At 40.1% G+C, this 17,290-nt stretch overlaps 1 protein-coding gene across 2 annotated transcripts in view; it reads right to left on the bottom strand.

The window, feature by feature from the left end:
* ero1b (endoplasmic reticulum oxidoreductase 1 beta) overlaps positions 1-16,905 on the bottom strand; it is a 32,222-nt gene extending 15,317 nt beyond the window's left edge. For both annotated transcript variants that reach the window (XM_071523352.1, XM_071523351.1), the window contains exons 1-4: positions 16,476-16,905; positions 11,631-11,750; positions 6,544-6,627; positions 6,082-6,123 (exon numbers count right to left, since the gene is read on the bottom strand). In XM_071523352.1, the coding sequence (XP_071379453.1) occupies positions 6,082-6,123; positions 6,544-6,627; positions 11,631-11,750; positions 16,476-16,643 (414 nt within the window). In that variant the 5' untranslated portion in view covers positions 16,644-16,905. The remainder of the gene's footprint in view (positions 1-6,081; positions 6,124-6,543; positions 6,628-11,630; positions 11,751-16,475) is intronic.
* Between the last annotated feature and the right edge of the window lie 385 nt (positions 16,906-17,290).

The raw sequence follows: 17,290 nt of genomic DNA, 5'->3' as shown, positions 1-17,290 counted from the left end.
GCCTTAAAATATGTCATGTAGAGTGTTGTGTGTTGTGGTGGGGGGGGGGGGGGGGGGGGGGCTGTGACCTATCATGCTGTGCTGTTGTGTTTGCTTTTGTTTTTTTTTTTTTTTTTTTGTTTTCTATCTGCGTTTGTGTACTTTGTTACCTGTAGACTACCACGTGAAAAGTATGTTTTGTATTGTAATGTTGCAGGTTGTTTGAAAAATAAAAAAATTTAAATGATAAAAAAAAATCATCATTGGGAGAGTGTTCAAACTCCCAAAACAGTGGAGAGTTTTTATTCCAAAACAGACTACAGGTCAGAAAAAAAGGAGTCATTGGTATCGATCAATAACCCTTATCAACGCCTGCAGATATATTATGGTCTGTATGTGCTGAGGGGCAGGAAGAGTCTTTACAATTTCCTGTTTTAGTCATTTAGCTGACGCTCTTATCAAGAGTAGAGCTGCAACGATTAATCGATTAGTTGTCAACTATTAAATTAAATATTTATTTTAGGCATTTTTATGCTTTATTGACAGAGATAGTGTGAGAGAGAGACAGGAAGGTATGGGAGAGAGAGAGAGAGGGGAGGACATGCAGCAAATGACAGCAGGCCGGATTCGAACCCGGGTCGCTGCGGGAAGGACTGAACCTTATATGTTACGCACTCTACTCGGCTCTACTCGCCCCAGTTAAATTAATCGCCAACTATTTTGATAATCGATTAATCGGTTTGAGCAATTTTTTCTCTTCTTAAAAGTGAATATTTTCTGGTTTCTTTCCTCCTCTATGACAGTAAACTGAATATCTTTGGGTTGTGGACAAAACAAGACATTTGAGGACGTCATCTTGGGCTTTGGGAAACACTGATCCACATTTTTCACCATTTTCTGACATTTTATAGACCAAACAACTAATCGATTAATCGAGGAAATAATCGGCAGGTTAATTGACAATGAAAATAATCCTTAGCTGCAGCTCTAATGAAGAGCTGCTTACAATAAGAGCAACAGTAGAATAATCTTCAGTTCAGAGCTGTTCTGCCCTGACGATATTTCTGTGACTTTAAAATGATCAGAGATGAGGAGAGCTAGGAAAAAGGGGAATAAGAGCAAAGGAGAGATTTTCCTAAAAGATCAGAGTATGTCAGAGCAAGAAGACAGATACAGGAGAGGGATTGAGATTCAGGAGGAGAGACCTGAGGTGTTTGTTGAAGAGAAGAGTTAGACGAGGAGTGACTCCGCTGGTCCGACCGGAGTGGGAAGTTTCCTCTTATGAAACTATTAATAAACCTGTTGTGTCATTTCTAAAACGCAGAGCTGTCGGTCTGCGTTTTAACAATCCGTCTGTTTCCTCATTCCAGGAAAATTGGCATTGTACAGAATCAAACTTCAAACAGCAGCGATGACTTTTTGTTTCCAAGCCTGGCTTTCTCACCGGTGGCATCACTTCACATTATTTATCTTCATTTATTATGTATATCTATCATCATGTGCATTTCTGTTTGAACAGCCTGTTGGTTGAGCCTGTAAAATGCCAGTCCAATTAGGGTTTCTAAGCTACATTTAGAGAAAATTACCACCAGCCACATGTCAGTATATTGTATTTCGCAGCAGATCCAGCTGGACCTCCATCATCTGAGTCCTTTTCCATTATAAACATCTAGTTTGAGTTTCTACAGCTCCAGTTTCCATACTTATTCCAGACTTTGATATCTTGATTTGAAGAGTTCGGTGTTCATTATGATTTATGCCGATAGTCTCTACTAACTCTTGCCACAACTAATATCAGAATATGTGAGATGTATAGTATAAAACTTATCAAGACCTAGAAATTACTTTTGCCATACATATCCAGACCTGTGTAGGAATCTGTGGTAAAATAGTGGAAGCGACTCTGGTGAGTTAGTCTACTGTACAGCCAGGGTTTTGCACATTTACCATTTCAAAATTCTAGACTTTTTTCCAGACCTAATCTTCCAGAATTCATAAATTCGTGGGAATAGAATTTTTGGCCGACCCTGAACCAAATCAACTCAAACGATTTCTTAAAAAAATTACAAAACACCCTTTCGTCTGTAGCTGGGTCCTTGGACAACCAACTCCTGTATTTAGAGACAACGATCTTAGAAAAAAAAAAGATAATTTCAAGTTGCCTATGCACAACTTGCCAAACTCGCCACTCCACTTCCAAAAATGTGGAAGTGGGCTTATTCTCTCCCATAGAAAAGTATATAACCTAATGAGAACATGAGTCTGGAAATATAAGTTTTTCACCATACTTTTAATCACAGCTTTCTTTTAATTTCCACACCTTTTAAGTGTTCTTTTCCTGGTTTTAAAGGCTGCATTACAGTAAAGTGATGTCATTTTCTGAACTTACCAGACTGTTCTAGCTGTTCTATTATTTGCCTTTACCCACTTAGTCATTATATCCACATTACTGATGATTATTTATCAAAAATCTCATGTGTAAATATTTTGTGAAAGCACCAATAGTCATCCCTACAATATTGTCACAATATCGATATTGAGGTATTTGGTCAAAAATATCGTGATATTTGATTTTGTCCATATCGCCCAGCCCTATTCCATACTTTTCCAGATCTGTGCAGGAGTCTTGTACAGGTAACCAGACACCATCTGGAGTCCTGTTCTATTAGAAAAATGTAGTGAAAGTGGTAAATGTTGGGATGCAACAGTCGCTTGTGGCCACTGGACAAAACAGTGAGTTTCCTGTCACACCGACAGATGATGTGGCACAGCTCCTACAGTCGGCTCCCTGTCTGACCTGAGGATGTGTCATCACCTTTATTCAGAGCCAGCAGAGCCTCAGACTGCAGATCACATCAGAGCGCCGACTGGTCTGACGACACTGAGGCCTTTAAAACTCTCCACAGTTCAAACTTCAACACCTAAAGGCCTTTTTTTGCTAAACTAGAAGCCTGTTGGCCAACGAAGCCAGTACACAGGAAGTGATGTAACTCTTCCTCGTGCTACTGAGGGAGCGCTCACGTACAAACCGGGCTTGGATGTTGTGGGAAAGCGGGGGAAGGGTGAGAGTTCCAGTCCACAGGATGTGATGTAACATCCCCAGTGTTATCAAACCAGCAGCAGAATCACACTCAGTCTGTGATGCTGTAAACTGCTGAGCTCTACAGGATGTGAAGCTGACATCAGACTAACCAGGCCATTGCAACTTGTCTTTTTCTTGCAACTTCGATTTACTGATTAAATGTTTTCAGCACAAAAACCTCAAAGAAAAAAGTTTAAAAAACAGTATTTGTTTGAGCTTCCACAGACATTATCATGCAGCACCTGCCTCACAACACAATGCATCTTCCACAGTGATGCAGTGGGAACAGACGCTCCCATTTAACATGAATCAACTTCCATCAGAGAGTGATGCATTCAACAAATTAAAGGGGCAATAGATAAAACTTTTACTGTCCCACAGCACAGACAGACCACAATGTATCTGCAGGGACTGATAGGGTTATTGATCAACAGTGGTGGAAAGTAACTAAGTACATTTACTCAAGTACTGTACTTAAGTACAATTTTGAGATACTTGTACTTTACTTGAGTATTTCCATTTGATGCTACTTTATACTTCCACTCCACTACATTTCAGAGGGAAATATTGTACTTTCTGCTCCACTACATTTATTTGACAGCTTTAGTTACTTTTCAGATGGAGATTTGACACAATGGATAATATAACAAGCTTTTAAAATACAACACATTGTTAAAGATGAAACCAGTGGTTTCCAACCTTTTTGGCTTTTGACGTCTTACAAAAAGCAGTGTGTAGTCGGGTCACATTTCAGATGTCTATGAGTTGTTAACAGCTCCACCAAATAGTGATTTTTCCCTCTAAACCTCACATGGTTTCATTTCAATAAATGTTTAAATGATCCAATATTTCAGCAAAAATCAAAGATTAGAGAAAAAGTCCAAAAACTGAAAACAGATTTGTGTATCAGAACTTTGTTTTTTCTTCTGTCCTCTCCCATTAATCATCTCACGACCCCTCAGATTTATCCGGTGACCCTTTGGAGGGGCCCGACCCCTAGGTTGGGAACCACTGGACTAAACTAGCTAACTGTATATAAAGTAGTTCAAACTAGCTCCACCTCCAGCAGCTACAACAGTAACATGCTGCTTACACACTGATGCTTCAGTATTAATAATCTAATGATGTCATATATAATAAAATATCAGTCAGAGGGACCAAACCACTACTTTTACTTTAATACTTTAACTACATTTTGCTGCTAATACTTATGTACTTTTACATGCAGGACTTTTATTTGTAATGGAGTATTTTTACATTGCTGTATTGGTACTTTTACTGAAGTAAAGGATCTTCTTCCACCACTGTTGATCAATACCAATGACTCATCGATTACTTGATTAGAAGGCAGTTGGTCCATGAAATATATCTGCAACAACATCAACCTGATTTAGTCCAAGTGGAAAAAACACTTTGGAACACAGTGTATTTATTAGCGCGTCACACTCTGATGATGTGCGATGACAAGGACAGAAAGCTCAGAAACAAATGCGAGGTTTGCTGCATGGAGCCGTTACCCTGAAGTCTTCCTTTTCTTTTTTTTTTTCTCCTCCTCCTGAAATAAATAATGAAATAAAGCAAGCGCACACCCGTCACACCTTGATGAAAGTTTTGTGCTGACGCAGCGGTAAATAAAATCACACACCAGAGAGAAGAGTGTGTGACTTATCCTTTTTTTTTTTTTCTGTTTGGCCGTGCAGCACAGACTGCCGAGGTGTGCGGTTTTCTGAAATCCCTCCACTGGATCTAAGGTCAGGAGTAACCGCTCCGCTCCCCAGCTGACTGCCGGTGAAGTGGAATCGACCTTGAGCGGAACGAGTCCAGATGTCCAAACACTTCTGCTTCTCTACAAGACAAACATCAGGCGCGAGGCCGAGCGCTCGCTGGCAAACAACCGCGACCCACAACCCCCCACAACCCCCCCCACCCCCACCCGTCTGCTACATGGACTACCATACAAGATAAGCTGAGTGCTAGGTGATTTTAGGGTGTGTGTGTGTGTGTGTGTGTGTGTGCATCAGCTGAATGTGCTGGAACAAACACAGCTGGTACTAAACTCCATTAAGCAAGCTGCAGTGACTGAGCAAACAAACTGCAGTCTGTTCTCTAGAGATTAACAGGTACAAGACATGCAGAGACGTTCGGTGATAAAGCGTTCTGTTTCAGCTCCGAGGCTGCGTTCAACACCCGGCATGTTCTGAGAGGTTTATTCAGACTCTGCAGTGTTTTTCCTCCTTCAGTTCAGCTAGTTTGTCCAGGTGAGAACAATGACCTTTGAACTCTGGTGGCACCAAATAACGGCACCAAGAGTCTAAGTACCCTACTACAGGAAACCACCCCAAAACACAAGGGATTATGGGTAAAAGGAGACGGACGCGGTTCCTCATGCTTGGAAAGCCTAGCAGAACAAAATGAAGTCTGGACTTAGGGCTGGGCGATATGGTTGAAATCAATATCATGATAATCATAAGGATTTTTCTCGATATCAATATATACCACGATATGGTTCATGTATGCAAAATCACGTTCAATAATCAAATTAATGTTCATCTCATTGAACTAAATGGTGATGTTCGGTGTGATGTCAAACAAAACAGAAATATTCAAATAATATTCCTACCATACCTCATTTTAGAGTTTTTATGTAAAATTTGCTGGTCATCATCAATTCAGACAGCAGAAATGTGTCACGATATTAAAATATCTTCATATCATCACGATATGATTCCACTGGAAGACGATAAACGATAATATTGAATTATCGCCCAGCCCTATCTGGATTGATGCTCATATTCAGCTATTTCTTCATGTGTTCTTAACTAGTATGAACACCACAGAAGAAGAGACAGACAAGTCCGTCATGTTAGATGAAGTTAAATGAAAAATGCATCAAAGAAAGTTGCCGACTTGACCACTGTTACATTACTGTATCGCATAATGAACTGTGTTTCCATTTAACAAAGGGAGGTATGAAAAATAGTTTAAAGAATCGCTGCTGAATATGAGTCAAGCGCTCTCACCTTGTTGTAGTTCCCAGATTTAATTCCCACTGGGATCTTACTCTGTAAAAAAACAAAAAAAATTATTATTATTCTAAACATCAGTCATCAAGTAAACACCCCAAAAGATTACATCTGAAAATGTTCTGCACTATAAAACATGTATATTTTAGTAAGTTAATCAGCAGTATAATACAGTAAGTCAGTTAACTGGTGTTATTTTACAGTAATATCTATAATAAGTCAGTTAATAAGCATTATAGTGCAGTCAAATCTATATTGAAGTCAGTTAATCAGTATTATCATACAGTAAAATCAATATTAAAGTCAGTCAATCCGCATTATATTAGAGTAAAATTAATATTTAAGTCAATTAATCAACATTATACTACAGTCAAGAGACCAAACAGGGATTGGGTTGTGCCATGTGTTTGTTGACAACTAGAAGCAGATTTGGCTGAAGAAGAGGAGTTGACCTCTGACCTCTGGGCAGGGCTCCACATGGCAGTCTTTGATGGAACAGTGTCCATCGTCCGGCCAGAAGGGGCACGGTCTCTTCAGGTTCACCTGGAGGAAGACAGGATGGTGATCAGGACGGACGTTAACACCAGAAAGACAAATGCTGCTAAACGTCCTGCGGCTGGAAGTCAGTTCACTGCACCGGCTGCTGTGGCAGGTTACTGTCAATCACTTGGACTCCTACTCTAATCCAAAACTCTGGCTAATCTGGTAAAATGGTGCCAGTAGCAGGTGAATTTCATGAATTTACCCACCAGTGTAGCTGATAGACTAGTTTTCTAATCAGTGTGAAGAGCAAAAAGCTGCATGGAGTTGCATTTTCCCCCCAATTCTGATCTGAACCATAAGGATATGTGGGACCGAATCAGATCCCGAGGCACCTGACCTACATGCAACTTGCATCTGAACGCTCCAGTTGGAATTTGTCAGTGCTGCCGTGACCAGAGGAAACTCTGACATCATTCACCTGTCAGCCTGGCTGAGCAGCCTCAGCATGGAGGACGAGACACAACGGTGTCCAGAAAATAAAAACAAAATGGACTTTTGTTTTTAGTTTTTTGGATATCTTACTACCTGGGTGACTGAAATGAACCTAAACAGATATGAGACAACAATGGAAAGAAAGATGAATAGACGACTTGACTTTTTAACAGATGCCTCAATTCAGTCAAATCTCAAAAGGCCCGTACCATAACAGAGATATGTTGGAAATAGGAACGCACCAATATATCGTATCAGCTTTAAATATCAGTATCAATCCGATACTATTTTTACTGCTGATATTTGGCCGATTGTGGAGTTGGCATTTTTGTGACCATTTTTTCTAAGTGTGTGTCACTTAATACAACTGTCAACTTAGCAACAGAAAAAAAATAACATGGTCTTTTGTTTAAAAAAACACTGAATTATCTTAAGATAGGCTTGTCTGAAAAGACTGACCTGTTTCACACCTGCATTTGTACTAAGATTCTTACAACGATTCATATCTGTATCGTATCGGTTGAGATGGGCGGGAAAATATCGGCCTCAAAAGAAACGAGCGGCTGGAAACAAAAATGGCCGTCTTCTGCTACATCGTCACTCTGCACATCGCTGTCAGTTCTGTCAGATATGAGTTAGATCCTACAACAGATATGAACCTGGGTTTCTGTTATCCGGTAATTAAAGGTAAGATCTGTTGAAGTCCGACATATTTAAATCTCTCCGGTCATAATGTCCGGTGATAATAATTCCCTCTAAGCACAATTATTGGAACATTGTGCTCCTTGTTTTACTGAGACTGAGTTACAGCAACAGGTTGAGTTCTACTCCCAGTCTGTCTCCAGACCTGCTCCCAGTCTGTCTCCAGACCTGCTCCTGACGAGGAGCTTTAAGTCTCTTTCAGTAAAGTAATAATAAATATTGCACTACGTGAGTTGATTTAAGTGACATGAGACACAACTGGGGAGAATTTACTAAATTGTTTTGAATGTATCGTAATGTATTAACCAATCAAGTGTGATGTGTGTGTGTGTGTCAGGTGAAGGTCAGATGTCTTTACAGTTTATTTTCATGACTTTTTGCTGGGCTGAGGTTTTTACATATTTACTGTGTTGATTTTCTTGGTTGTAGGTTGCAATTGGCAATGTGTGATGATGGTTAACGGGCCATGCACGTTGCGCATTTGGCATTGCATAATGGTGAGAGGGACACGTAGTTTTTGGCATTTGGCATTGCGTAATGGTGAAAGCATATGGCTATCTGGCAACAAAATACATGTCAGGAACGAAGTAAAGTGCAAATTTTCATAGTAGAAGATCCTATTTTTCTATTTTGCATGGTAACGTGTGTGTGTTTAAGAGAGATAGCGTTATGCACGTGAGTCTATTGACGGGACTTATTTTATTTGGAATATAATGTATAAGCAAAAGTAGCCTACTTTTCAATAAAAAAAATATTATAAATCTACATGCCTTGATGATGTCATTCTTTATATAGCCTGCCTTTAAGCTCAATAAACACAGATAATATTTGACCGGAATTTCTCCCATTTGTTCGGATCATTGAAATCTTCCAGGACACGTGGACCGGAAACCCTGATATGAACAGTGATCCAAAAAATAAATAAATCTGCGATTGGGCGTGAAGTCCTGCAGTGTGAAGCGGCCTCCAGTCCCACAGCCCACAGCCCAGCAGGTGGCCGGCAGGTTACATAAGCAGCAGTGAACAAAGAAGAGAGACAGAGCAGCTCCTGCCGGGTTCGGAGTCCGTTAGATAAAGTCAAGCTCAAGAGAGATGTCACACTACAGACGAGCCCGCCTCAGGTGGCGGCTCACACTGCCCGCCGGCTCTAACGAGGAGTTCGGCTCGTTAGCGGGTCGCCGACTGAAAACTCGGATTATCACAGCGGAGGCTTCTATTCATTCGGTGTCATCGCTCCATTTTCCACAGTATTAAGAGTCTTTTTTGACTTCAGGGTGACGAGCTTTTGTTACCGGACTTTGTTATTGTTGTGAGGACTGAGCCGAGGAACTTAAGAGCCTCTTCTGTTCTGGAGAGGATCAGGTCTTTCATTCAGCCAGGCAGACAGGCTGGCACGCTCTCTGCCACGTTCTCACTGACCAGCAGCACACGCAATCTGGGCTGTTAAAGTGCTAATCATCAGTCACTGCTTTGGCGTTTTGTATTTTGTCTCCTTGGACTTTCTATTGCTGCAGCTTGAGTTTCTCTTTTCTTTTTTTATTACAGGCAAATAATACACATAACACACACGACAATATGATGACATGACAATATATCCTCACAAAAAAGAAAATACTAGTAAAACAAAGTAAATGAAAATAAAAAAGGCAATAAAAATAATAGGATCCCTTCAGTAATTCAAATAATTAGATTGACAGTACCAGTACATTTAGAAACTGAAATATACATATGACAGGCAGAGCGTATTTAGAGTTTTATATAGTCCCACTCTTCACTAGAGCAAATTTTTTTCCCCATTTCATATTGTGTTGTGCTACTTTGTAATGGTTTGTAGCAATTATTTTTTTCCAAAAGAAATTGGCTTCGCACTGTATTTTTTAAGAAACTTAGATTCAAATTAGCTCTTGATTGAGCTTTAAATATAAATATTTTACCTAACAGAATAATTGTATTTATTATCTGGGGACAGTTTTCATCCAGAACCCCCAACATAATGCTTAAAGGTGTAAGTTTAAAATAAATATTGAGTGGCCTTAGCCAATTTTCGATATTGGTCCACAAACTTGCAACATATGGACAACAGAAAAACAAATGCAACTGGTCTTCCTCTTCCTCATCACAGAATCTACATAATGATGATTGTTAAACATGTTAAGTTGTTTTTTAGTAGCAGTAATTTTCTCTTTTCTCTGTCTGTTCAGCCATGGTGGCTATCGCTGCTCATGCTAACTACCCAGTTCTTCTTCTTCTGTTGATTCCTAACAAACCGGAAACGTAAAACGCATCACTTCCTGTGCGGCAGAGGATTTTTCCCAGGAAAGAGCTACCAGACACCGGCTGGTTAGAACAGACAGTGGAGAAGCTTCATGAACTGGATACAGGTTTGATCGGTGTGGTGTTTGAGCAGTCGGTGACAGAGAGGAGCAAAACTGACATTAGGGCTGGGCGATATGGTTGAAATCAATATCATGATAATCATAAGGATTTTTCTCTATATCAATATATACCACGATATGGTTCATGTATGCAAAATCACGTTAAATAATCAAATTAATGTTCATCTCACTGAACTGAATGGTAATGTTAGGTGTGATGTCAAACAAAACAGAAATATTCAAATAATATTCCTATCACACCTCATTTTTATCAGTTTTTAAGTAAAATTTGCTGGTCATCATCGATTTATGACGATATCGATATAATATCAATATATTGCCCAGCCCTATTTACAAGTCAAAATACTTTTTAAAGAACATCAGAGAACTTCAGTCCCTGGTTGTCAAGATGGTTTACTTTTCAGGATTTCCTGCAGGAAATGTGACAGTAAAGGTGTTGGTGGCTGACGAACCACAACACCTAAATATAAAACACACACCCTGTTTTCTATCTGCTGTTTCTGTACAACGGTAAATAAACTCAAATCCATATCTGCGTACTTGTAGGTTAATGAAGTATAACAGTGAAGTGCAAAAAGTCATCGTTTACAATAGTATGAAGGAAATAATTTGAGGTATTACTTGCTAAATAAAATAAATTCCAACATTTTAGACAGGACATGCTGATGTATTATGGGTTTAACTTGATGCGATGCAGATTTCACTGCTTTGGTCTCAATGAAAACAAACAAATAATTGAGTTTGGGATTTTTTTAAGGGGTTTTTTTTCGCCAAAGCACCCGGTCTTTACTATAAAACGCTACAGGAAACTAATAAACTGGAAAGGAAACAGTAAAGACATCGGCAGCAGGGATGGGACGATGTATCCACATACAATATAAATCGCGATACACAAATGTGACAGTCCATATGTTGTGTCAGGAACATGAATGGTGATATCAGCTCCATGTTATTCTGCTGTCAGGAACATGAATGGTGATATCAGCTCCATGTTATTCTGCTGTCAGGAACATGAATGGTGATATCAGCTCCATGTTATTCTGCTGTCAGGAACATGAATGGTGATATCAGCTCCATGTTATTCTGCTGTATTAATCACTAATGAGACTCTTGACCATCACAGTTTCACAAGCTCTCCATCCAAATTATATTATTGTCACTTTGTAACGACATTTTTAAATTGTTGTTTACATTCTAGCGAGCCAATGGCATCGCTGGAAAGATTTGAGTCTCAGAAATAAACAGAATTCTGCACAGTCAGCACTTTTATTTATTACATCATATCCTGGCTGTATTGAATCCTGGACCTCAGATCGCGTATCGAATCTTATCCTGAGATAAGCAGATCGTCACATGACTAATCATCAGGGATTTTAATTCTGTGCAAATCTGCCAGACAGAAGTCCCCATACTCTTGGTAACACTCGGTCGGCCCTGTGGAACATCAGCAGGGGGTCAGGTGGTTGCTCTTACCCTGTAGTATCTGAAGTAGTCTCTCTCCGTCAGCCTCTTGATGTGCGGGTAGATCTTGAAGTTGTTGAAGACGTCGATGCTTTCGATGTCACAGAAACAGTCATCCAGGACTCCTGTCAACTAGAGGGAGCACAGAGGACAGGGTTAGGGTTAGGGTTAGGGCTGGGTGATGTGCTTGAAATCAATATCACGATGATCATAAGGACTTTTTTTTAATATCCATATATATATCACGATATGGCTCGCGTATGCAAAATCACATGTTAAATAATCAAATTAATGTTCATCCCATTGAACCTAAAATTTCAATTATATTTCAATATTTCAAATAACATTCCAGCCATTCCTCATTTAGTCAGAGTTTTTAAATAAAATGTGCTTGTTCTCATCAGTTCAGACAGCAGAATTCTGTGTCATGATTTCCCCAAATCACCATATCATCACCATATGATTCCACTGAAAGACGATAAACCATAATTATGAATATTGATGACACAACCCTATGGACAAGTGAAGGGTTTTTATCCCTAATTGTTACAGGATGTTCACTGCTCAATATTTAAAAAAACTACAGATGAAATCCCACTGTTCAAATCCCACTATACCTGTACAGTTGTATTCTAGGATTGTTAATAACTTTAAAATGATATTCCACACTGTATTTTAACTGTCTAGCCAGCACATCACTTTGTCAGTGGAGGTCACATTTTTCCAGTGGTGGATGTTATCTTTTCTCATTAGACTGCTGAGACTCTCAGTCAAAAGTCTAAAGTCTCTCAACTCAAACTCACACAGCAGCTACAAAAACACAAGCTGACCTCGCCCTGAGTTTAGCATCTTGACTCTGGGTTTAAAGACTTGACTGATCAAGCAGGGAGGGTCAGACCTTTAGGCCCATATGAGCCGGATCAGCCTGAGGTGACTGGGCAGGTTCCTACTGGCTGTCCCAAAATCTAGATTAAAAAAAAAAAAAAACGCTCCTATTGGCTCTCCCAAATCTAGATTAAAAACAAGAGGCTCCTATTGCACTGTAAAGATATTCACGCCCAACTTAAAATAACTAGTTTAGTTTACTCGACTTCCACAGTAAATTACATTTTAACATTTGACACTTTAAGTTGGAAACAAGTTAGTCTAACCAAACATTTAAAAAAAAACAGCCTTTTGGCGCAACTTTTCTTCAGTTTAGCTCAACTTATTTCCCACTTAATTTATCAAGTTGTCCCAGTTTATTAATTAGGTCGCACAAACCTCTGCCTTTTATGTTGAGCACCTTAACTAAAGATAAGAGGTTTTTTTTTTTGTAAATTTGCCGGACACTAAACACCCGAAACAGCTGTCACATTTGGCAATTTAATTTCACCAAATGCTGTGTATGCAAAATGGAATTCCAACACAATTTCAATAAAAGTCACATTTTTAAAACCTCTGTCAAAAGTTTTCAAAACGTTTGTAGTTCTTCATGTCATATGGGCGTCCGGTGTAAAACAGCCCCGACACAAAGACAGGCAACTACACATTTCTGTGCAGAACTCAAACTGAAGCCAACAGACTGTGAACAGAAAGAGTTTCAGCCTGGACAGACTGGAGGAGAGCGGCCCGTAGATCGCTGTGCTCACACACTTCAGCTCACACCACAACACACTGTATATCTGTCAAGTCAACATACAGCTGACAGTTCACTCAGAAGATGGAACTGAACAAAACAACATGCATTGTGTCAGTGAAACCTTTGCACATGAGTTGAGTCAGCGTTATTTAGGCTTCCTGACATTTAACAAGTTGGTGTTTTTAGACTGTAGCGCATACAAAGTCCACATTATATTCATATTAGATTATAGATGGATCCTTTACCATCAGGACCTGCCTCTGCTCAGATAAATCTACATCATCTTTTAAATCACTTCTAAAAACAATTTTTTATAGACTTACCTCCCTGTAATGAACTTTTATTAATTCTTTTTTAACTCCTTTTAATGCTTCTTGTCTTGCCTTATATTCCTTCCCTTGCTTTTATTGCTTTAGTTGTTGCTTGTTTTTTCTTTACTCCTTTGTAAAGCGCTTTGTAACTCTGTTTTGAGAACTGCGATAGAAATAAAGATTATTATTTTGGAAGGAAACTCTTAATTTCCACAAACTGAGTTCTAGACTTAGGAAAAGTCAGTAACATTGCATTCAACATACGTGATAAAAACGAGTTGATATGATGCTTAGGGAGACAAGTGTCCATACTGACATCATTCAGGCCTAAATGTGATACTAGCTACTTCAGCCTGTAACCACCGGCTGGTTTTTAGAATAACTTCTGCTGGTTTTGCTGGGGAAATGTGCATTTTAAAGTTAGTTCCCCACCTGAAAAAAAGCCCCACCAACTTCAAAAACAATGAAAGAGCGATAAAGGATGAGAGCAACACGTCAACAAACGGCTTCCTCTTCTCTCACAGCAACATTCAGACCAATCTGAAAAGGCCGAGTGTGTTTCTGAGGCAGATAACGGACCACTTCCTGACCGACCGACTGCAACGCAACATGTTTCAGCAACGTGTCGCCCCGCAGATCCACCTGCTGCTTCACCGCTGACTGCCGAGCTTCCTCCTCCACCTCCTTTCCCCTTTCCACGACGTGAAACCAGCGGGCAGCCGGATGGCCCGGCTCCCTCCATGCATAAAACATCCACCGCGCTTTGTGAGGAGAGACCCGGTGTCACCTGAGCCGCCGGTCATACACGATTCAGCTCTCGACCCCAGAAACTGCAACACGTTCAGGTTTAGGCCCGACCTGTTCAGCGTGGGTAAAGCGCAGCCAGATGTGCGTTACCTAAATGTAATGACAACTGTCTGGGGGATGAATATCACGTTTTGTTTGAATGTATAAACACAAGCATTGTTGAGAACAGAAAGAAGTACCTGCCAAAATACTTTGTAAATTATTATTGCAGACAGATAAACCAAAGATATGGTATGTAGACTGGGTGCATTTTTGAGTAATGTCCTGCCTCTCTTTAAATGACTTCATTTGTGCTAAAGATCTTTTCTGGTTGTTTACCATTGTACTGCTGTTTTGTTTTATGTTTGTACTCCATACCACGATGTGTGGTCTAGAGTAAATACAATCTGAATCTGAATCTGAATCTAAAGAATGACTAAAGGACTAAAATGTTAATGTAGGAACTTCATATCGTGCCCCAGACACATTTTTAATAAACATTAAGGTGGGGCATCAACACAAGTCTGTAGCTAGAATCATAAGCTAGTTTACTCAACCAGCCACATTGGAAAGTAATCAACCATCATTTCAAGCCCTAATCTAATGTAAACATCTAATTGGCATCATTTAGATTCCTCTTCTATTAAAAAAGCTAGCTGGCTGTTAAAATAAGGATAAGTGACTGGTGAGTTTTGTGCTAGTCTCTGTGGCCACTTGGTTAAAAAAACAAAAGTTAATTTCCAGCTCTGAAAGACATTCTCTCTCTTTTACAATCTGCCAACTCACCAAACCAGTGAACTCATAAACACAAGCTAGGCCTCTCTTACTTCCTCAAATTAACAGCTTTCACTGGCATTGCAGTAAGTCAGAAATTTGGCACAGAAATACAAAACAAACAAACTAAACCAAAGCTGACCTCTGAAAACAGCAATCCACTGAAAGCGAGGTAGGGCAGGAAAGCGATCAACAGGAGGCAGGTTCCTCTCAGCATGCCGGTGGATGGCTCGACTTTTGACTAATTTTCCTTAATTTAAAACAACTTTGAGTGAACTTTGTGTCTGTCTGTCCCAACACTGGCAGTGGATCTGACAGCTGCTGCGGCGCTGAGCTGTCATTTCAAAACACCATGCCCGCCCGGACTCCGCCCCCAAAAGCGACTAGCTGTCAAACTAAGCCCCGCCCTCCCCGCCGGGGCCGTTTGTAGTCCTCTGTCCAGTCCGAAGGCGTTGGAAGCTTCTGGTCGCCGCGGCGGGAAAGACTACAAGCCCCGTGACGCGGTAAGAGGCGGGAGCTCGGCTACAGCCAATCACAGTACACCACGCGCTTCTATACTTGCTACTGGGAAACAGCAGCACTTTAAAATCACAGTGCTGTGTCGTGTGTGTGTGTGTGTGTGTGTGTGTGTGTGTGTGTGTGTGTGTGTGTGTGTGTGTGTGTGTGTGTGTGTGTGTGTGTGTGTGAGAGAGAGAGAGAGAGAGAGAGAGAGAGAGAGAGAGAGAGAGAGAAAAACTTCTTTTTTTTCCCTTTACTCTCGTTTTCCTCATTGCGGACAGCTGGAAAACCCCAAACTAACGAACTTTAACGTACACACACAGCTGGTAGTTGCAGTATCCAACAGCAAAGTATCATGTCTACTTCAGTGACTAAGTCAAATGTGGGAAATTGGTAACATGGACGATGTGGCAGTCAGGTGAATTACATGAAAAATGAAGTAACGTTACGATTAGATCACATCTTCCGCGGCTGAGCCTCTTCTCAAAACTGGAAGAAACTGAAGGGTTTTTGTCAATAAAAAAAAACACAATGTTATTTTTACTGATGAAGTCTGACGTTTCAGGCAGAAATACGCAGATTGTTGCGTTTATTTCATATGTTTGCAAAACATTACAGTATGTGAATTATGTAATTTTAACAGAGAGAGACGGGAGAGCCTTCTTTCTTTCTTGAGCTAAGTTGTTGCAGCTAGCTAACATCACACATACACGGGTGACGTCAAATTAAGATGACAGTGGAAAATGCTAGAAGACTGCCTGAATGGACGTAGTTGCGGTATCGTATGCCACGTTACAGACTATTTAAGGAATTAAAAAAACAGTAGAATCGTTTTATCTTCAGAGTTACACACACTGCAGTACTTACATGACAAAAACAGCTCTGGTCTTGACTGTCTGGAGCAGCTCTGCTCGGATACTCGTTGTGGTGCGTTTTGGGTTTTATGTTATTTTGTTGAAACCAACCCAAAACAAAGTTCCCGAAGAACCACGCCAAAACCAAAACACCAAACGCTTGAAAGGTGATTTTCCACATGACTGGCAGATACGGCAGAGAAAAACAAAGCGAACAGCCGCGACTCAAGCCAGCTGAGCCCGTCCCGTGTTTTGAGTAACGTTAGTAGTGCTGGCTTTAGTCTAGCTACCGTTAGCATCCGCAGGCTAACTCTGTCTGTAATAAAGCTTCTGCTGTTATACTGAGCAGCCTGGCTGTTGAGGATCGTGAAACGGACTGTTAGACCTTAAATTCCCTCAGAAGAAACCAGGTCACCATGTAAAGTTGATACATAGCTGGCTAAGTTTTGTCCACCCAGCTTTGACGACTAGTGTCAAGCTAGCCACAATGCAAATAAGTGGGACTTCCGGTCATAACTTTCGGAATTATTGGTAAACGTGGCGTAACTGGGGTAAAATAAATATAATTGAATTAATTATTGAAAATGTAATTATATTCATAGCCAAATATACACATGTTCTATTTAAGCAAACTATCAAGACTGTTACTGACTTTTATTTAATAAAAAAAAAAAAGAAAGAAAAAAAAAGCCAATCGCCCACCTCTGATGGATGTGATGCAGTTTTTGTTTTATTACATATTTATTGTAGAATTGATCAGTACTACACTGGTTGTCTGTGGGAAGCCCGTAACCTGAAATCCATTATTAGATTCCACAGAAGTATGCA

Source organism: Centroberyx affinis, unplaced genomic scaffold (genome assembly GCF_046629955.1).
Source record: "Centroberyx affinis isolate AG114_WGS23_722 - 3 ecotype Tasmania unplaced genomic scaffold, CSIRO-AGI_Caff_v1 ptg001082l_1, whole genome shotgun sequence".
In the NCBI taxonomy this organism is placed as follows: Eukaryota; Metazoa; Chordata; class Actinopteri; order Beryciformes; family Berycidae; genus Centroberyx; species Centroberyx affinis.
Note: the sequence above shows the minus strand (reverse complement) of the source record. Positions and strands in the feature narration are given on the sequence as shown.